Source organism: Aotus nancymaae, unplaced genomic scaffold (assembly GCF_030222135.1).
Source record: "Aotus nancymaae isolate 86718 unplaced genomic scaffold, 86718_ANA_hifiasm-v0.15.2.pri h1tg000076l, whole genome shotgun sequence".
NCBI classification, from domain to species: domain Eukaryota; kingdom Metazoa; phylum Chordata; class Mammalia; order Primates; family Aotidae; genus Aotus; species Aotus nancymaae.
Window position 1 is genome coordinate 5,723,807 of NW_026988491.1, and position 21,023 is coordinate 5,744,829.

At 53.4% G+C, this 21,023-nt stretch overlaps 1 protein-coding gene and 1 long non-coding RNA gene across 8 annotated transcripts in view; one reads left to right on the forward strand and one right to left on the reverse strand.

Annotated features, from left to right (window-relative positions):
* Positions 1-21,023, forward strand: part of OSBP2 (oxysterol binding protein 2) — a 199,717-nt gene that overhangs the window by 170,070 nt on the left and 8,624 nt on the right. For 5 of the 6 annotated variants that reach the window (XM_064367900.1, XM_012471364.3, XM_064367902.1 and 2 more), the window contains 9 exons: positions 9,926-10,118; positions 10,728-10,845; positions 11,699-11,753; positions 11,991-12,137; positions 13,179-13,424; positions 15,101-15,221; positions 15,441-15,544; positions 15,616-15,711; positions 15,794-15,978. In XM_064367900.1, the coding sequence (XP_064223970.1) occupies positions 9,926-10,118; positions 10,728-10,845; positions 11,699-11,753; positions 11,991-12,137; positions 13,179-13,424; positions 15,101-15,221; positions 15,441-15,544; positions 15,616-15,711; positions 15,794-15,978 (1,265 nt within the window). Of the gene's footprint in view, positions 1-4,026; positions 4,149-9,925; positions 10,119-10,727; positions 10,846-11,698; positions 11,754-11,990; positions 12,138-13,178; positions 13,425-15,100; positions 15,222-15,440; positions 15,545-15,615; positions 15,712-15,793; positions 15,979-21,023 lie in introns of those variants that run through there. The other variant, XM_064367903.1, reaches the window with a different exon arrangement.
* Positions 8,558-21,023, reverse strand: part of LOC135271234 (uncharacterized) — a 35,214-nt gene continuing 22,748 nt past the window's right edge. The window contains exons 3-7 of one of the 2 annotated variants that reach the window (XR_010339350.1): positions 20,879-20,971; positions 20,531-20,586; positions 20,225-20,294; positions 13,881-14,134; positions 8,558-12,674 (exon numbers count right to left, since the gene is read on the reverse strand). This is a non-coding gene — a long non-coding RNA (uncharacterized LOC135271234). Of the gene's footprint in view, positions 12,675-13,183; positions 14,135-20,224; positions 20,295-20,530; positions 20,587-20,878; positions 20,972-21,023 lie in introns of those variants that run through there. The other variant, XR_010339351.1, reaches the window with a different exon arrangement.

The following is a 21,023-nucleotide window of genomic DNA, read 5'->3' on the forward strand; positions in this document are numbered from 1 at the left end:
TTTTTTTGACTCTGATAAAAGCCAGCCCAGCAGATCCTTGCTTGAATTACTGTTTTGGGTAACTGAATTCTCCTGCCATTTAAGAGAAACTCTGTGGCACTATTAATGACCTTGGTTTTTAGAATGAGTCTTCAACCATAACATGCCTGCGCACAGGTGCTCTGCCAGGCCTGGGGCGGGGACGTTCTCCCCAACAGCGGCATCCTCCCTGAGCACCAGGGTGTACCTCATACGGTGGCACTGCCTCTGTCACTTGGTTTCAGGTGGGGGATGATTGAGTTCATACATATTGTAAGCTCACGCTTTGAGGGTCAGTATCCATAAAGTGGAAAACCTGTGGGAGCAGGTTCCGTCTGCAGTCCTGCAGAGGAAAGAGCGGTGAGGTGGGATGGGGTGAGAGGTGCAGACAGGCTGGGGGCTGAGCAGGAGGGGTACAGGTGCCAGGCGCCCTGGAATGAGTACTGGGAGCCACAGGAGAGAAGGCCAGTCACAAGGGACCTCGTGCTGACAGCGTGACTTGAAATGAGACAAGGGACTCAAGGCCAAATAAAATGATCCCACGTGCATTTTAGCAAGACCCCTCTTCTGCTTGGAGAATAAGTATCTGTGAGGCAGCCGCAGGTGCTCAGAGACCCTTCAGGGCCGCCTTGGGCAGGGAGCATAGAGCTGGCGCCAGTGAAAGTGGGCGGTGCTACTCTGAGTTGAAGGCAGGGCCAGCAGAGTTGCTGTGTGGGTGAGAAAAGAGGCCATCGGGGAGGGACCAATGCTGGGGCCCTGGTCCACTAGAGAATGGGGCCTTGCTGTCTGATGCCCCACTTGGCCCACACAGGGGTTCTGCAGGATGCAGGAGAGTCTTTCCTGGGAATAGGTCTTGTGTAGCCAGTGAGTGGACAGAGCTGGCTTGCGGAGTGAGCCCCACAAAAGCCCAAAGGCCCTCGAGGTGCCCAGTGCAGGCAGGAAGAAGAGAGGACGGGGCTGGCCAGCAGAGGGTAGATGCTCACCAGGCCTGGATGGGACAGATGCCGCACTCTTGGTCCCTGGGTTTACCAGGGACGGTGGCATCCCTCAGGAGACACACTTTGGTGCCTGCTATAGAGCTGGCTGGGCAGGATGGGTGCCTGCAACCTCCCGATGACAAGGATATGGGGAAACCGGAGGAGGAAGGGCACCTGGCACAGCCAGGACTTGATGGAGTAGGCTTGGGGGACACTCCAGTTGGAGACACTCCAGCTGCAAGGGCAAAGCACAAGGGGGAAGTAGGAGACATTGGGGGAACCAGATAGCCAGAGCAGGCACTGGGGACAGGCTGGGGGTCCTGGGGAGAGGGTCACAGGAACAGAGACAGCAACCTGGGGCCTTCAGGGCTTCTGATGTGGGGCATCATAGAAATAAAGACCCCCCAGCAGAAGGAGCCCCCACTGCCAGACGTGCTGAGGCTTCTCTGAGGCCCCGCTTGGCTCACAGCCCAGGAGATCACGTGGGGCTCCTTGGGCCAACGCAGGCAGAGGTGAGAGGCCCAGAGCTGCCCTCCCTCATCCCTCCAGGGCCCATGGGGCAGGTTTCTGCCCAGCTGACCACTGTCCTGGTCCTGACAGCTTGCTCATCCAGGGCCTGGGGAGATGGGCAAAAATAGATTCCAGATTTGTCTAAAATCAGTTGGCAAACTGGAAGCCAGATGGTGTTGGTTCCTGTGTGCGAGCGGCAAACTATTCTGAATGTGGAGAGGCTATTTTAAAGTTTTAATTGGAGTGGAAAGCTGCCTCACCAGTGCCGAGAGTGAGTCACGTCAAGGAGACACTCTGATCGACCCCCCAGTGGGAACTGGGAAGGGCCGAAGCCCCTGTGTGCTGCCAGCCTGTGCCAAGTGCACTTGTGAGGGTCAGACCCTGGGAGCTCAGTGTCGAGGGTCAGGCAGGTGATGGAGATACAGCATGACAGCTTGGCTGGGCCAAAGGGACCCCCGGGGGAGCCCTGCACTTCCCCTTGTGGCTCCACGGGTCCCAGTCTGGGTCTTAGACATTGAAGACCAGAATTCCAGCGCAGCTCTTTCTGCCTTTGTGAGGCACCTGCTGAGCTTGGGTTTTATCTTGTGTAAAGTGAAGCCAAGCCAGTCGGTGGCTCATGCCTGTAATCCCAGCACTTTGGGAGGCCAAGGTGGGCAGATCACTTGAGGTCAGGAGTTCAAGACCAGCCTGGCCAACATGGCAAAATTGTGTGTCTACTAAAAATACAAAAATTAGCCAGTGTGGTGGCAGGCGCCTGTAATCACAGCTACTCAGGAGGCTGAGGCATGAGAATTGCTTGAGCCTTGGGAGGCAGAGGTTGCAGTGAGCTGAGATGGTGCCACTGCACTCTAGTCTAGGCAAGAGCAAGACTCCATCTCAAAAAAAAAAAAAAAAGTGAGGCCAGCCCATCACTCCTCAGTGGCAGGGGAGGCGAGATTGTTACCCCAGTGAGTCCCCTGGCCATGCAGAAGGGCTCAGGAAGACCATGACTCTCCGTGATCTCACCGCTCATCACCTTCAGAACCTCGGGCTGGTGAGAGGCAGGGACTGTGGCAACAGGGGATGTGAGGATCAGCATAGAGGGTGAGTAGCCTTGGCCTGGCAACCAGGAGAGCAGAGGGTCCTCCGGTCACCCATCTGGAAGCCCAGAGCTGGAGGGCAGATATGGCAGATGCCTGGCAGGTCCTGGTCTAGCAGCAGGTAAAAACACGGCCCCTTCTCCCATTATCCCTGCATCAGGGGTGCTGGGGCCTCCTGCGTGTGCTGATGGCCGGAGCCAGTCACCCAGCCTGGACCATCTGGGCATTTGGCCCATCTCCCCACCTCCTCCATGAGCCAAATGGCTGCCCACGTCAATGCCCAGCAGGCCTCTGGTGCCTCCTTCACATCCCTGTCTAGGAGGAAAGTGCCCTGGAGGAAACTGATCGATTTTAGGCGGCCACTAAAGACCAGACAGGGTCCTGGCTCTGCTTGCTCCTGAGAGCTTGAGAGGCTGCCCTAGGCCAGACACAGGAGACCCAGGCTAGCTGACCTTGCACCCTGCTCTCCTGCCTGGCCTGGAGAGCAGTCAGATCACTCAGGATTAGTATTAGGAACAGCAAAAGCGATTAGAGTTTGTCCTTCTTTTCCTGGGGTACCTCTGGGCAAAGGTTTCCAGGTCAGAGACACTCGATATCTGTCCCATGGGACACTGGTGACCAGCAGCAACCCCCGCCACCAGACCTCACATGGCATGGCCCCTGACTTGGTTTCTCCTGGGCGGGCAGCCCTTATAGCCTTCTTCCCCAGGTCAGATGTCTCAGCATGGAGAGTACCCGGTGGACAGGCAGAGCCTGGATGCCCAGGCGGGGCAGCCCCAGGGCAGAGACCCCGCCCTGTCTGTCAAGCTTTGTGGTTCTCACTCTGCTTGGGGGCAACTCGACAGGCTCCCTGCCCTCCCCATGGAGACAGAACCACACTGCTCAGGGGTCCTGCACCCCAGGCCAGTCCCTCTGCATCTCAGAGCAGCCATACCCCCAACACCCCTTTCATCAGAACCCTCCGTGCAGCACTTGTGGGTAGGCGGAAGGGGCAGGGCTGGGAGACTGGAACTCTGGCCCCATTCTGAGGACAATCAACCCGATAGGTCATAGAATCAGGGACTCCGTAGGAGCCCAGAAGGGTTCCAGGTTAAAAGCCTGTCCCGGAGTGGGCAGCAGGGTAGCACCCATGTAGGGCCTAGGGACTACCTCTAGCTCCCACCAGGACTCCTCATTCTCCTCCCCTTGAATGATTCAGGACACAAAGTGTGGGGGGCGGGGTGTTTCAGGTCAGCTCGTCTCTCCTTCTGCTCATAGCTGAGCACGAGTCTCCTGGCCGCAGGTAGAGTTGTCACAGAGCCCCAGAGAAATGAGATGGCATTCAAGCCTAGGCTGGGTAGGCCAGGCCCTCTCTGGGCCCCCAGGAGCCTCCCCCTGCCAGCCCCTCTGCCGGGCCCCAAGCCTAATCCAGCTTAGCGAGCACACAGCACACAGCCCAGCTCAGCATTCTGAGAGCAGCAGGGCCACGCCAGGCGCCTGCCTCTCCCCACAGCGCAGCCAGGATGGGGCCTGGGGAAGGCCGGCAGCAGCAGAGGAGACCCTGGGAGTCGGGGATGGACATCAGGTGGGTGCATCCGGACTGGGGGAGGTGGACGGGCTCTCTGCATCCACGGGGTGACCAGGGCAGCTCATCTGCTGTGGTGGCAAAGGCCTTGGGTCCAGCCACATGAGGCCCTTGATATTAGGGCACAGCAGCCTTCACTTTGCCTCACTTTTAGGTGACTGTGACACTACGACCTGTATGTGCCCAGCCTAGCCACATGTACCCAATTGAGGCCCAGCTGTCCCGAGGAGTTAACTTCCCATCTCCCTGCTGCACAATGTCAGCTGGCCCTGTGGTAGCCTTGAGGGGGACCGAGGTCACCCACAGCCAAGTTAACAGCCAGCAACCCTGACTGTGTGGACAAAGTCCTCAGCTGGGGCTAAGGGTGCTGGGAGGCCGCCCCTTCTCCCTGAGGCTAGGGCTGGGCTCTGTTCCTTGGACAGGATTATTCCCAGACAGCCTTGTTCGTATCGCCCAGGAACCTGCCTCCACACCAGGAAGGCTCTGGGTTCCCACGACATCCCTGCCCTCAAGGGTTTCCCAGACGGCAATGAAGATTTAGCTTTACAAAGTAAGCTGTAAGAGCCCTGGTTCTGTGCCCTGGGAGACATGCAGGGAAGGCGCTCAGGGACTTGGATCCTGGCCCTACACATACCTCCCTGTGGCCTTGGGCAAGTCCCTCAGTCTCTCTGAGCCTTCATTTCCTCCTCGGTCATGCACACTATTTAAAAAAATCTACCTCAGTGCTTGTAAGAATGCCGGAATGGTCCTGACCCACAGCGGGCCTGTGGTGTGAGGGAGGTGGGGCTGGCATCAGAATCAGCAGGTGGGTTTGGATTTGAGCCAGGGAAAGGCAGGAAGACATGGTACCTGGTGGGCCACACTCAGGGCCCTGGGGAGGAAGGGAGCCCCAGGAGATGAGGCTGGAGAGGACCAGGAACCATGTCCATGAGAGGCTGTCAGCTGCCTGGGTCTGTGGAAAAAACAACAAATACTCCAGTTTCCCTCAAATGAGAACGGTCATTTCTAAAGTATTAGAACCCACGTGAACAGTGAGGGTGGGAGGTAGGGGGCCTAATTCATCTTTGCTCTCTGGTCATCTTTCCCTCTTTGCTTTGGCTGCTGGGAAGCCCAGGCACCCTCAGATGTGAGTTTGCGGGACTTCTTACTGTGACCTTTGGCTACTATTTTTATCCTGCTATTGTATGGCTCTTTTATAAGTCTTGTTGTAAATGGCATGAGGTATACAAAAACAAAGCACCCATCTATGTGAGAACTCACAGACAGAGAGGATGATCCTGGGGGCTGTAGAAGATTGGCAGGAAGTGATGGCGCAGGGATGAGGGAGGGCGGGGCAGAGGCCTTGTGCACCCAGATAGGCAAGAACCCAGAAAACCATGAAGTGCCCATTCACTCTCACTGTGCACAGCACAGCCCTGGCCTCTGCACCACCGCTCACAGCAAGCAGGCAAGGGCACCGTGCCTTGTGTGGAGGTGACCTGGGACCAGACTGACCTGGGATCCCATCCTGTTCACTCTGTGCTGACCTGATTAGCCCCTTCTCCCCCGCCCTCAGTCTCAGGGATGCAGGGGGCTTCCCTGAAGCGGTGCCCAGGAAGATGAGGGTCCCCTTCCTTACTTGCAGTCTGTACCTGCCATGAGGCTGGCTCGGCAGGGCCTGGTCATGTGAGACCTTCTATGGATCTGGGAAGCTGAAAAGAATCTGGTTGTCTTAGTAGGCCACAAGCTTAAAGGGAAAACCTTAAAAGCAGTTATGTGAGACCTGCGTGGGCCGGGGCACAGCCGACTGGTGGCCCAGGGGCAGCAGCACAGCAGCGTCGGGGAGTGACGAACAGGTGGCAGGAACTGAGACTAACTTGACTGAGCACCGGGCTGAGCTTAGGGCCGTGGCAGCACGGGCAATATGGGGAGGAGGATCTTCTGGGAGCTGCCGCCAGGTAGGAGGCAGAGTGAGCTCCAAGCTCAGGACCTGCGTTCTGGATCTGGCTCTGCTGCCTCCTTGCCGGATGCCCTCAGAGCCAGCTTCGCTGTCTTGGGACGGGGTGGGAGTCTCTGTCTACCCACCTCATAGGGCTTCTGTAAGGGTCTGGAACATTCCTGAAGCACCCAGAGGGATACTGTGCCCCCACCTCAGCCGCCACTCTTACATCCACTGGCACAAAACCAGCAAAGAGGTGCTGTCTGGTCTGGCTTCTGGGGCACGCTATCTCTGAGTCTGTTTTCAGAGTCCTCACCCTAAGGCCTACAGCAGTGAGAGAGGGACAGGGCTGTGGGTGAAGCAGGGAGGCCACTGTAGGACCCCAGGTGGTGAAAGGCTCGGCTCCCAGTCACAAGCCAGGGAGCAGTGGAGTCAGGCCTGGAGCCAGGTCTCCCAGGGCCCACCCAGGCCCACTATGGGATCTGCAAATTGCATGGTGGACAGTTACCGCATCCCCACACCCAAGGGACAGCCTTCCAGACCCAAAAGCTCAAAATAGCCCCGACCTTCAGTGCCCTGGACTCAGTCTCCCCCATCGTCAGGATGAGGTGCATGAGATAAGGAGGTTTCTTTCCTTCCTTGAGGAGGTCGTTCCCCTGCCCCAACCTGCGGGGAGGAGACTGTCATCTGTCCAAGGAGAATGGTCGCACTCCTCCACCTCCTACCTGGAGAGTTTTGCTGAGTGAGCTGAGACAGGGCAGCTTGTGGGCACAGGAGCTGTTGGGCATTACCGTCTGTCTCACAGAGAAGACATGGGCTCAGAGGGGCCGAGGGGCCTCTGCTGGAACCCAGGTTCTTCAACTCCTGGTACACACCCCTTGCCACCACACTCTGCCAGCCTCCTTGGGAGGTCAAGCCACATCTCCAGGCCCCATTTCTGCATCTTCAGAATGAGGAGGCACACCTTGCCCTGCCCACCCTGCATGGTGCTGTGAGGGAGATGGGGGAGGGAAGGCGCCCAGAGGAGGACTTGTTCAGGGAGTGGTGTCCCTGGGGCAGCCAGCACTCTGGAGCAGGGGTGGGCTGGCAGCCCTTTCCACCAAGCCAGCCCGGCCACCAGAGCTCGGGCTCTCACTGTTAGGTGGCCAAGCCCACTGAGCCCCCAGCCAGAGTGCCCCAGTGCAGAGCCTTGGGGAGCCTCCCACCTTTGGAGGTGCTGGTCCATCCCTGCTCTCCTGAGGCCGCGTCAGGACACCCCCGCTCGCTTCCACAGTCATCAGTCCCAGCCCCCTGGTAGGCGTCATTTGGCAGCAAATGCCCGGCAGCAGCTGCTGATTCAGGGGCATTCCTGGCACAGTCACTGAGGAGACTAACCCAATGGCAGGCATCTGAGTGGGCCTGACTGAGGGGGCAGGCCATTTCCTGGGGAGTGGTGGGAGTCAGTGGTCATGGGCCTGGGCACGAGGTGCCAGGCAGATGCGGGAGGTGATCCACAAGATATGTCTGTTGAGTGCTCCCTTGCCCCGCCTGCCACATCACTCCCTGATATTTCCTCAACAGCTGCCTCGTCCCTGTGTCACAGGTGAGGACTGGTGTGTCCATCTTCCTCCTTTAGGGTGGAACAGGCTGTGATGTGTGTGGAGCCCAGCGGGTGTTCCAGGTTGGCTGGGGCAATTGGGTGGGCAGGGAGTGCTGGGGAGTGGCAGCTGGGGCCACTGATGCAGATGTGGACCAAGGAAACGTCCCTTCCTTCTGGGTTAAAGAATGAATGTGTCCAGAAAGAGCAAATCCGTAGAGGTCCCTAGATTGGACCTCACTGCCCTCCAGGGACAGCTGAAGCCTGGGCATTCCTCTCCACTGTAATGACAGGGCAGAACGACGAACCCCTGCTTCAGAACAGTGTGGTGAGACCACCTATGGACCTGGGAAGCTGAAAAGAATCTGGATGTCTTAGTAGGCCACGAGCTTGAAGGGAAAACCTTAAAAGCAGTTATGTGATTGACTCTGAGGTAGCTTGGTAGAAAGTGCCAGTCCCAGTTCTGCCAGATAAGACTAATTACCTCTCTGAGCTAGGGAAGATAGCAGAACGTGGCTTTCCTTCCTTCTGTGCCATGGCCAGGGACTGGCCCAGTGTAGACGGGCCAGTGACAAACCTGAGGGGTAGCACTGCAGTGAGGACGTGGCTGCAGAGCTCGGGCCAGCCATGTCACGCAGCAGTAGCTGCCTCAGCTCCAGGCGGGCTGCTGCTGGGGAGGCAGTGTGCAGACCCATGGTACCCGGGTTTGCTGCTCCCAACTGGCATCCTGACCATGGGAGGCCAACAGGGGTGGGTGCTGGTTACTGTGTGGGCTCTGAGAAGGCCAAGGTTCCCACATCCCCAAAGAGGCCAAAGCGGGCAGTGAGCATGTTTGTGACCATCCGAGCAGAGGGGGCAGCTGGATGCCCCCCCAGGCCTCCTTCACTGCAGGTGTCAACGAAGAGTCAGACTGCAAAATATTTGAAGAGATTTATTCTGACCCAAATATGAGTGGCCACAGCCCATGACACAGCTCTCAGGAGGTCCTGAGAACATGTGCCCAAAGTGTTCGGGACACAGCTTGGTTTTATACATTTTAGGGAGGCACGAGGCATCAATCACAGTTAAGAAATACATTAGTTCAGCTCAGAAAGGCGGGACAACTCAAACAAGGTGGGGTGGGGGCCTTCCAGGCTATAGGTAAATTTAAACATTTTCTGGTTGGCACTTGGTTGTCTAAAGACCCGGGATCAATAGTAAGGAAATGTTCAGGTTAAGATAAAAGATTGTGGAGACCAAGGTTCTTCTGAAATCTTATAGCGGCTGCCCTGAGAGGCAACAGATGACAAATATTTCCCAGTCAGACCTTTAAAAAGGTGCTAGACTCTTACTTCATCTCTTTGGGATTGGGAGGGCCTGGAAGAAAACAATCTAGCTATGTTACCAGATTCTTTACAGATGCACATTTTCCCCCACAAAGGACAGCTTTGCAGGTCCATTTCAAGATGTGGCAAAGAAGCATGTTTTGGGGTAAAATACTTTGAGTTTCTTCCTTGTCTCATAATGTGATGCCAGAGTAAGGTTGGAAAGTAAGTTATGATAGATAGGGTTAAATAAAACCCATACGATGAGAATTTATGGTTTTTAGGGCATGACTCCCCAGACCCCTTAGGAATTTGGGCAAGATAAAAAACATCAAAGCTTAGTCCTCACAGGTTATGGAGATGGGGGAGCAGATGTGTTATAGGAAAGGGGTCCCGATCCAGACTCCAAGAGAGGTTTCTGAATCTCACACAAGAAAGAATTCAGGGTGAGTCCGCAGAGCAAAGTGAAAGCAAGTTTATTAAGAAAGGAATTAAAGAATGGCCACTCCACAGACAGAGCAGCCCCCAGGGTTGCTGGTTGCCCGTTTTTATGGTTATTTCTTGATGATATGCTAAACAAGGGGTGGATTATTCATGCCTCCCCTTTTAGACCATATAGCATAACTTCTTGTTATTGCCATGGCATTTGTAAACTGTCATGGGGCTGGTGGGAGTGTAGCAGTGAGGATGACCAGAGGTCACTCTCGTGGCCATTTTGGTTTTGAAAGGTTTTGGCTGGCTCCTTCACTGCAGCCTGTTTTATCAGCAAGGTCTTTATGACCTGTAGTTTGTGCTGACCTCCTAGCTCATCCTGTCACTTAAAATGCCTTAGCTCTCTGGGAATGCAGTCCAGTAGCTTTCAGCCTCATGTTACCCAGCTCCTATTCAAGATGGAGTTGCTCTGGCTCATATGCCTCTGATTGACAGATGGACCCCTGCCAGGGGCCAGGGTCTCACACCGCCACTCCTCCTTCCCCAGGCCTGCAGGGACTTCCTGGAACTAGCAGAGATACACAGCCGGAAATGGCAGCGGGCGCTGCAGTATGAGCAGGAGCAGCGCGTGCACTTGGAGGAAACCATTGAGCAGCTGGCCAAGCAGCACAACAGCCTCGAGCGGGCCTTCCGCGGCGCCCCTGGCCGGCCAGCCAACCCCTCCAAGAGCTTCAGCGAGGGTGAGTGGGCAGCTGGGTCAGGGATGTCGCATGACCCTCTGCCAGCTGGCTCTGTATACACAACTTCTGCTCCCCCACACACATAACCCTGGCCGTGCCCACATGTGGGCTGGGCTTGGCCAACTCTGGACTGCCTCTTCGTGGCTTTGTATGTCCCGTGCCCATCACCCACTGGCAACAGTTTCCCTGCACCTAGGTTCACATTCTCAAGAGTTAAGTTTAACGAGCCCAGCTGTCCCCTGTAACAGGGGTGTCCTGGTGCCAGGTGGCCACCCTCCTAGCCTTGGGTTGGAGGTCATGGGGACCCTGGAAAGGGGTCCATCAGAAAGGGAAGCTGGGCCACAGAAAGATGGACCCACAAGTTGAGAGATCAGGGGAGGCTTCCAGAAAGAGGCTTCTGTGTGGTGAATGGGTTGAAAGGAAAGCACAGGATTCTAGCAGAGGGAGCAGGGGTGGCCGCAGCCCAGCGGATCAGGGCTGCCCAGGTGACTGAAGCAGGGAGGGGAGCAGGGCCAGATGGGGATGGAGGGAACCCTTGGCTCTGGACTTAGGGGGGGCAAGATGAGCCTTTTGTGAAGTTACAAACTAAGGCTCTGCCTGTGTCTCTAGGAAGCCTCTTGACTCCCAAAGGAGAGGACAGTGAGGAAGATGAAGATACCGAGTACTTTGATGCCATGGAAGATTCCACATCCTTCATCACCGTGATCACCGAGGCCAAGGAAGACAGGTGAGGTGGCTGCAGCTGGGCAGAGCCTCCCCCAGAGTCACCCTTTCCTGCCCTGGTCTTAGGCTGCATCTGGTCTTTTCACCGGCTATCTACTTAGCTACTTGGGGTTTTCTCTCCTTTAAATCTTGCTTTGGCCAGGCCCAGTGGCTCCCAGCAGTTTGGGAGCCCAAGGTAAGAGGATTGCTTGAACCCAAGAGTTCGAGACCAGCCTGGGCAACATGGCAAAATCCTGTCTCTACAAAAAATACAAAAATTAGCCAGGCATGGTGGTGCATTCTTGTAGTTCCAGCTACTTGGGAGGCTGAGGTGGGAGGGTCGCTTCAGCCTGAGGTCGAGGCTGCAGTGAGCTGTGATCACACCACCACACTCCAGCGTGGGCAACAGAGACATCCTGTCTCCAAAAATCAATTATCTATTTATCTGTCTTGCTCCAGATGGGATTTCATTGCTGCGTGAGCCTCACAGAGTACACTTACACAACCTAGCTGGTAGAGCCTGCCACACACCAGGGCTATACGGCACAGCCTATTGCTCCTGGGCTACAAACCTGTACAACATGTGAGTGTACAGAATATTGCAGGCAATTGTGACACATGGTAAGGGTTTCTGTATGTAAACATAGAAAAGGTATATTTAAAACATAGTATGATACTCTCATGGGACCACTGTCATATACACTATCCGCCATTGAAATATTGTTATACAGTGCGTGTCTACACACACAGAACACACGGCAGTGACCAGGACATTTATGAGCAATGAAAACAATGTTGCCTGGATAGAGGATGGGCCAGGTCCCAAGGAACCCTTGAGATTCGTCAATAACTTGCCTCCCGCTTTGTGTTTCCTGCAGAAAAGCTGAAGGTAGCAGTGGAACAAGTTCCGTGGACTGGAGCTCGACAGACAACGTAAGTGACGTGACAGGGGAGCACTGTCAGGGCCAGCAGGCAGGCCCAGCACTCTGGCTGCCTCCAGGTCCGTGATCTGCCTCCCATGCCCCAGTCCAGGAGCGTGATCCTGCCCTTCCACCAGCAGTGTGCCAGTGGCCGGCGTGGTGCCCATCCTCAGTGGGGAGGGCAGAGAGACCTGGAAGCCGAGGGGGTGCTCTGACCTCCACTGATGGGGTGGCCCCACTCCTGTGGCAGGTACTAGATGGTGCCTCGCTTGTGCCCAAGAGTTCATCCAAAGTCAAGAGGCGAGTTCGCATCCCCAACAAGCCCAACTACAGCCTTAACCTCTGGAGCATCATGAAGAACTGCATCGGCCGGGAGCTCTCCAGGATCCCCATGCCGGTGGGTGGCTCAGGCAGGGCAACCCCAGCGGGTCCTCTGGGGCTGCTTTCCTGTGCATGGATGAGAAGTAATGGCCCATGTGAAGTACACACAGCCTTGGAATGTCATTTTCTTAATGGCATCTGAGGCGCATGTAACTAATTATCTAATCGTCTACATTGACATTGCCCAATCTTCGAAAGTACAGGCATCTTTGGGCTCTGACGGAAGGAGCCAGGGAGAAGTTCTGCATGGATCAGCAATGTGGGGAGCCCCAGAGCACCTCTGGATCTCACAGGACCTTACTGTGTCCCGGCTGTCCTGATCTGTAGATGGGGAGTGGCAGGATGGTGCTGTGTGTGGAGGGGTGGTCCGTCCTTCAGCTGGCAGCCATCCCTGGTGCCATCCCCAGGAAATGCAGGCTCATTGTGGGCACACAGTGAGCTGAGGGCAGGGCTTGGATCCTCAGGCCAGCAGGATACGGTGGTACCAGGCCAGACGGTTCCACTGTGTGACCCAGAACAAGTTCCTTCACACCTCCAGCCTCTGTATCCACATCTGCAGAGTGGGGAGAATCACAGCACCCCCTTCAGTGTCCGGGAGGATGGAGCAAGATAACACATGGGAAGCTGAGACTCGTACCTGATGGCATCATGGTGGAGAGACTGACCCTGCCCTATGTGACACTGAGATAGGGGCCCTGGGCCTAACCCGTCCTGAGCCAGGCCCCATCACAGCTCAGAACATGGGGAAGACCCACTTCCTCCACCCACAGACTCGTGCTCATTCACTCACTGAAGATGCAGCAGTGGGCCAGGCAGAACCCCTAGCCTTGGTGGGTGGGTGTCCATCCAAGCCGGGGGAGCAACAGCGAACATGATAAGAGCGTGTTGGATGCAGCAAGCCAGAAGGTGGGGAGGGCTATGGAGAAAACAGGCAGGAGGGGCCAGGGAGGTGATGGCATGGGGGCCGCAGTGTTTCCCTGAACATCCAAGAAAAGCAAGGATGCTGTGCCAAGCCAGGGCTGGTGCCCAGCCTGACCGCCCACCCACCCACCCACAGGTGAACTTCAACGAGCCCTTGTCCATGCTCCAGCGGCTGACGGAGGACCTGGAGTACCACCACCTGCTGGACAAGGCGGTGCACTGCACCAGCTCAGTGGAGCAGATGTGCCTGGTAGCCGCATTTTCCGTGTCCTCCTACTCCACCACGGTACACCGCATCGCCAAGCCCTTCAACCCCATGCTGGGGGAGACTTTTGAGCTGGATCGCCTCGATGACATGGGCCTGCGCTCCCTCTGTGAGCAGGTGAGCAGGCCAGGCTGGCACTGGGTGGCACCTGCCCACACTCTGGCCAGGCTATTCCTGCCAGGCCCAGGGTGACAAATGGGATGTAGCCTCTGACCCCAACTGCCCATACCCAAGGGGCCATCAAGCTGAGGGCCAGCTGGGGAGCAGGGCCTCCCATGGCAGGGCCAGGCACAGGCACACGGCCTCCTGGAAACAGCGAGGGGCATGAGAGGACAGCCTGGTAAGGACAGGGTCGGGACTGGTGTGCAGGGAAGGGGACAGCAAGCTCCAGGCCAGGCTGCTGTGGAGCAGAGGTGGAGGGATGTCTGTGGGCACTGCTGGGGAGGAGCGTGGGGTCACCACAGAGCTGAAGGCAGCAAGCAGGAGGAGCCTGGGCTGTGCTTAGTGGAATGGACTCTGTCCTGGTCAGTGACAGCAGCCTGTCCCCACCACCCCTGCCCCACAGAGACTCACCAAGACCCAGGCCCAGCAGCCAGGAGCTTCAGCAGTGGCAGCCCCATGCTGAGCCTGGGCGTCCTGGTTGGAAACGAGGTGATTCTGTTGTTGGTGCCGGTGCAGCCCTGGCTCCCGGGATGAGCGTGGGACGCTGGTCATTCACAGATCCTGGGTGCTAGTTGAAGAGGCTGCGGCTGCTGTAAGGCCTTGTTAGGAGGTGGCTGCAGTGACCCACACAGGGGTGGGGTGCCCAGACCTGGGGAATGGGGAAGCTAGAACATAGGCAGCTTTTGAAGAATGAGCCAGCCAGTTTGTCGACGCTTTGGACATGGAGGTTGGGGGGCAGTCAGGGTGACCCAAGTCCTTGGCCTGAGCCCTGGAGCGAATGTATTTCTCCTCTCAGCAGACATTGCCAGGTGCTACTCAGGCATGGAGGGTTCAGTGGGGAAGTGAACAGACACGGTTCCAGTTCTTGTCGGGCTGGGAGAGCAGGGCAGATATTGTGGCTGCTTCCAGCTCTTTTATAATGGGGGTGGTCAGAGAGCAGCTTTGCTGATGCAGAGAGGGTGAGGGGAGGAAAGGAGCAGAGGTGGAGAGGAAGCATCTGGAGGGCAGTGCACCCGGGGTGGTGGCTGCCTCCTGACCTGTGAGAGGAGCCTTCTGCTGTGGTGGGAGGAGTGGCCCACAGGGAGGCCTGGGGAGCTGGAGGTAGGAGTAGAGGGGGCAGATGCTGGGCGTGATTTGAAGGAAGAGCAGGCAGGCTTGCTCAGGGTTAGAGGAAGAGCGTGAGGAGGGCCAGGGAGGCTGCAGAGTGTGGTATAAGCGGCTGGAAAGGCAGGGTGCTGCGGTGAAGGCGAGGAGGAGGTGAGCTTCCCACGGCCCCTTGGGGAGGCTAACAGCTGAGCTCAGGGCCAGCTCACCCATCTCCCGGGGTGGTTGGCAGCTGGGCCTGCACTCCTGGGACATGGGAACCAAGTGGGCACCTCTTGAGGAGACAGCAAATTAGGCCAGGCGCACTGGGGGCAGCGGGAGCCCAGGCTGAGCCTGTCCAGGGGCAGGGCTACACTAGAGCTTCTGTCCTAGGGAGTGAGTAGGCTCATGAGAGGGAAGCCTGGGCCATGGCCACCCAAAAACCAGCTGTGCCTGCTGAGACAGGGCAGGCCGTCCCTCCCTGGCTGGGGGAGGTGAGGTTGGGCTCGTGTCTGGCAGATGCTCACATCCTGTGGGTCTGGTCTCAGGTGAGCCACCACCCCCCCTCAGCTGCGCACTACGTGTTCTCCAAGCATGGCTGGAGCCTCTGGCAGGAGATCACCATCTCCAGCAAGTTCCGGGGAAAATACATCTCCATCATGCCGCTAGGTGAGCTGGGGCCCTGTGCCTTCCTGGGACAGAAAGACATTCTGCTTAAGAGGGAGGATTCTGCAGATGCAAAAGCCATCTGGGGGCTTCCAGGGGAGAACACCCTGTAGGCCCGCCTCCCCTACCCCCGAGCCTGGTTCTCAAGACACCAGGTGTAAGGGCAGGCCGGCCAGAGCTCTGCATGGGGGGCATGAGCTCTGACCTGTCCCCTGCCTCCAGGTGCCATCCACTTAGAATTCCAGGCCAGTGGGAATCACTACGTGTGGAGGAAGAGCACCTCAACGGTCCACAACATCATCGTGGGCAAGCTCTGGATCGACCAGGTCAGGGGCGCCCTTGGGGAGGGGGTGCATGGGCTGGGGGCTGGCCACTGATGACGGCCCTCCTTCGCCAGTCAGGGGACATAGAGATTGTGAACCATAAGACCAATGACCGGTGCCAGCTGAAGTTCCTGCCCTACAGCTACTTCTCCAAAGAGCCAGCCCGGAAGGTAAGCAGGGCCGGCCACCTCTGAGCAGCCCAGGGGGCCCAGAGCAGAGCATACACCCACACTGTCCTGCCAATGTCCACAGGTGACAGGAGTGGTGAGTGACAGCCAGGGCAAGGCCCATTATGTGCTGTCCGGCTCGTGGGATGAACAAATGGAGTGCTCCAAGGTCGTGCATAGCAGCCCCAGCAGCCCCAGCTCTGACGGGAAGCAGAAGACAGTGTACCAGACCCTGTCAGCCAAGCTGCTGTGGAAGAAGTACCCGCTGCCGTGAGTAGCACTGGCAGGGGCCCCGCCCCAGGACAGGGGTCAAAGGAGAGAGAAGGAGGGCAGTGGACAGAAAGCAACTGACAGGCACAGGTCAGGAGGGTTCAGTCCACACATGGGCAGAGAAGAGTATTATGCAGCTGACATCCCAGTGTGAAGGCAGACACCCAACAGTAAATACATGTGAAACTATCAGATGGTAGCAAACACTACGCACAGACTTTAAATGAGGTGGTAGGACACAGCCCCTCCCTGTTCCTCCCTACAAGAAATACAAAACATACTTGAAAATAACCACAGGGAACAGCAAGCTATAAAACGTGGCATAGGAAATTCCAAAGAGAACAAATAGAAATTCAACAAAGGAAAAATAAAATAACTGAAATTGAGAACCCTATGGAATTGTTTATAGCTAGACTCTATCACCTGAACACAGGTCAGAAGAAGTGATAGAACTGCATTTAAAAAGACAAAACCAAGTGGGCGTTAATCCCAGCACTTTGGGAGGCTGAGACTAGTGGATCACCTGAGGTCAAGAGTTCAAGACTAGCCTGGCCAACATGGTGAAACCCTGTCTCATTAATCGGTGTGGTGGTACATGCCTGTAATCCTAGCTACTTAGGAAGCTGAGGCAGGAGAATTGCTTGAACCTGGGAGGCAGAGGTTGCAGTGAGCCGAGATCGTGCCACTGCACTCCAGCCTGGGAGAGAGTGAGATGCCATCTCAAAAAAAAAAAAAAAAAAGATAAAACGCAGGAAAGACAAGAAGCTACAGGGAGAAGACAGAATGAGGTCCCTGCAGCAGGCTCCCTGGCCTCCCCTCAGAGCAAGTTCCAATGCCGAGTCTCCACCAGACCTCCTGCAATGGAATCTGCATTTCTGTAAGCGTGCTCAGAAAGACTGAAAGAGCAGGTTTGGCATACTTCTAGTGAGAGTCCCGAAAGGAAAGAAAGAGGGTCTATACCTAAAGATAAAATAACAGAGAAATTTCTGCACTGAAATCTATGCAGTGAAACTAAATCAGAGAGAAACTATTAAGCAGCCAGATTTTTAAAAGACATCACTTTCCGAGGAGCTGTCTCCTTATCAACAGTAATGAGAGCCTGAAGACAGTCAAGTGATATCTTCCATAAGCTGAAAGATGCACATAATGTGGGGTATAACATTTTCGAATGCGGCTGCACAGTCACATAAGTCAGAAGAGGAACGAAGGGAGGGAAATTGCTCACAGGTCCCCATGCTGCCCTGGAGGAGGAGGATCAAGACGCACATTCGCTTCTGACTGTATGAAGTACGGTTATTGCCATTCCTAGGGTAACCGCTAAAATAATCTGTTTAGCTGGAATCCCAGAGGTAAAGAAAGAAAAAGAAATGAAGAGTGAAAAATAATGAAGATAAATGTCCCAGAGTAAAAGCAAAGTGATGAAAGACCCTGTACCGAAAGGGCCTGTAGGGTGCTAAAGACAAGAAATTAAGAAAAATGTTCATCTAGATTACGCCATAGTCAAAATGAAGACCAAAGAAAAATTCTAATAGCTTCCAGAGAGAAGCAGAAGATTGCAGTCAAGGATAACAAGTCAGACTGACATCAGATTTTTCAACGACCAACACTGGATTAATATTTTCTAAGTTATGAAATTAAAAAGTAGAATTTTCTATCTGGTCCAACTATCATTCACATATGTGGCCATATCCTTAGGCATGCAGCCTCAGAAGTTTTGCCTCACAAAAACCCACAATGAAAACAGTATTGGGACAGTGGTTCACGCCTGTAATCCCAGCACTTTAGGAGGCCAGGAGTTTGAGACTACCCTGGCCAACATGGTGAAACCCCATCTCTATTAAAAAATACAAAAATTAGCCGGGTGTGGTGGTGGCGCCTGTAGTCCCAGTTACTCAGGAGGCTGAAGCATGAGAATCACTTGAACCCGGCAGGTGGAAGTTACAATGAGCCAAGATCATGCCACTGCACTCCAGCGTTGGAGAGAAAAAAAAATGAAAACTGTATTGGACATAGTACTTTAAAGGGGGGAATGGGGGAGCAAGGACTTTACAATAGATGAATAAAGTAAAAGAATGTTTTTGTTGTTGTTTGTTTTGAGATGGACTCTCACTCTGTTGCCCAGGCCAGAGTGCAGTGGCATGATCACAGCTCACTGCAAACTCCACCTCCCAGGTTCAAGCGATTCTCCTGCCTCAGCCTCCTGAGTAGCTGGGACTATAGGCACTGCCACCACGCCTGGCTAATTTTTGTATTTTAGGTAGAGGCGGGTTTTCACCATGTTGGCCAGGCTGGTCTTGAACTCCTGACCTCAAGTGATCGGCACACCTCGTCCTCTCAAAGTGTTAGAATTACAAGTGTGAGCCACCACACCCGGCCTAAAAGTTATTTTTTAAACAATTACTAGGATCAAAGAAAAACAGAAAATATGCCCATAATAATGCAGATTTAAAAGTTTAGATAATGTTAGCATGAGGGAATTTGGGGAGAAGGGGAAGGACACCTCAGGGATGTGAAGAAATGCTAAGTTCTTATTAGAAGGAAGAAGCATTTATAAGATTGTCAAAATAGAGAAAGTTAAAAAGTAGCACAAAGAAAAACAGTGAATTAGCATGATAGCAATAGGCCCAAGTGTCAATGATTATAATAAATATAAATAGATGAATCTTATCAGTTAAAAAGCAAACTACTGACAAACTGGATTTTTTTTTAAGAGACAGAGTCTCGCTGTTATCCAGGCTGGTATCCAGTGGCACAATCACAGTTCACTGCAGCCTCAAAACACCCATATTCAAGTGATTCTCCAACCTCACACTCCTGAATAGCTAGGACTACAGGCATGCACCACCATGCCTGGCTAATGTTGAAAAATTTTTTGTAGGGACAGGGTCTCACTATGTTGCCCTGTCCAATCTCAAACTCCTGGCCTCAAGTGATCCTCCAGCCTCAGTCTCTCAAAGTGCTGGGATTACAGACACAAGCCACTAGGCCCAGCCTAACTGGATTTGTTAAAATCCAGATACCTGAGCCTTCTAATAGATTCCCAAAATATAAAGGTATACAAAAGTCAAAAGTAAAAAGACATATATTATGAAAATACCAACAAGAAAAAGCTATAATAGCTATATTAACATCAAGTAAGATAGACTCTAGGACAAAAGCATTATTAAGGAAGGGAAAGTTGCTGTATAATAAAAGGTTGGGTTCAACAAAAAATATAATAGTTTTAAACATGCATATAATTAAAATGCCTCAAAAATATACAAAGCACATATTGATACTTAAGGAAGAAATGGATAAATCCATCACCACAGTAGGAGACTGGGAGGTTTCTATATACCTTGCTCACTTGCAGATATGTCAAATGGAAAAAATAAAAGACAATCCAGTTAAGTATATGGAGACTGAAACAATATAGGCTATACAGACTCACGGATGCCACTCTGAGAACATACTCTTTCTCAAGTATACATGGATTTTATGCAAAAATTGATCATGTACTAAACCCTAATGAAAGCCTCACAGATGTACAGATCTGTGATGGTGGGTGGATTACCTGAGGTCAGGAGTTCTAGACTACCCTGGCCAACATGGTGAAACCCCGTTTCTACTAAAAATACAAAAATTAGCTTGTAGTAGTGGCAAGTGCCTATAATCCTACTCTGGAGGCTGAGGTGGGAGGATCACTTGAACCTGGGAGGCAGAGGTTGCAGTGAGCTGAGATCGCGCCAGTGTACTCCAGGCTAGGTGACAGAGTGAGACTCCATCTCAGGAAAAAAAAAAAATTAAACTGGCTGGATCCAACAAAAGCAATGCTTTGAAGGAAATATGTTGCCTTAAATCATTTAAATAATGTTGAGGCTTTCTCCTTTCTGAGTTTCAATTCTAATATTAGAAAGTTCAACATAGAAATTCAGAGACCTCATCTCTACCAAAAAAAAAAGATTTCTTTTTCTCAATTAGCCAGGCATGATGGTGCATTGCCTGTAGTCCTGGCTACTCAGGAGGACTGAGATGGGAGGATCACTTCAGCCCAGGAGGTCAAGGCTGCAACAAGTTGTCAACACACCACTGCACTCTAGCCTGTCTTGCTCCAGACAGAGCAAGACCCTGTCCCCCAAAATAATAATTTTGGCCAGGTGTGGTGGTTCATGCCTATAATCTTCAGTATTATTCAATTTTCACACTGCTATAAAGATACTACCAGAGATTGGGTAATTTATAAAGGAAAGAGGTTTCATTAACTCACAGTTCCGCATGATTGGAGAAGCCTCAGGAAACTCAATCATGGTGTAAGGCAAAGGAGAAGCAAGTAACTTCTTCACAAGGCAGCAGGAGAGAGCAAGGGAAACAGCCACTTACAAAACCATCAGATCTCGTGAGAACTCACTCACTGTCACAAGAACAGTGACCACCCCCATGGTCCAATCACCTCCCACCCCCATGGTCCAATCACCTCCCACCAGGTCCCTCCCCTGACATGTGGGGATTACAATTCAGATTATAATTTGAGATGAGATTTGGATGGGGACATAGCCAACCCATATCATCTTACCATTCTGCAAGGCCGAGTTGGGAAGATTGCTTGAGGTTCAAGAATTCGAGACGAGCCTGGGTAATGTGGCAAGACCCCATTTTTATATCAATAATAATAATAATAATAAAAGCAGAAATCAATAAAGTAAAAAGGTAAAGCCAGAAGTGGATTCTTTGAGGCACAAAAAAAGCTATCAAATTAGGAAACTACTGGCAAGACTGATCAAGATAGAAATAAGTATTATTAATGAAAAAGGTTTAATGTGACATATGAAGTATAAAGACATGATTAAAACTTAGACCAGAGGAACAAATTCTTAGAAAACTATAACAACAACTAACTCTAGCTGGGCACAGTGGCTCATACCTATAATTCCAGCACTTTGGAGAGGCAAGGCAGTTGGATCACTTTTAAGCCCATGAGTTCAAGACCAACCTGGGCAACAGCAAGATCCTGTCTCTACAAAAAAAAAAAAAACAAAAAACAAAAAACTGACTCCAGAAGAAATAAA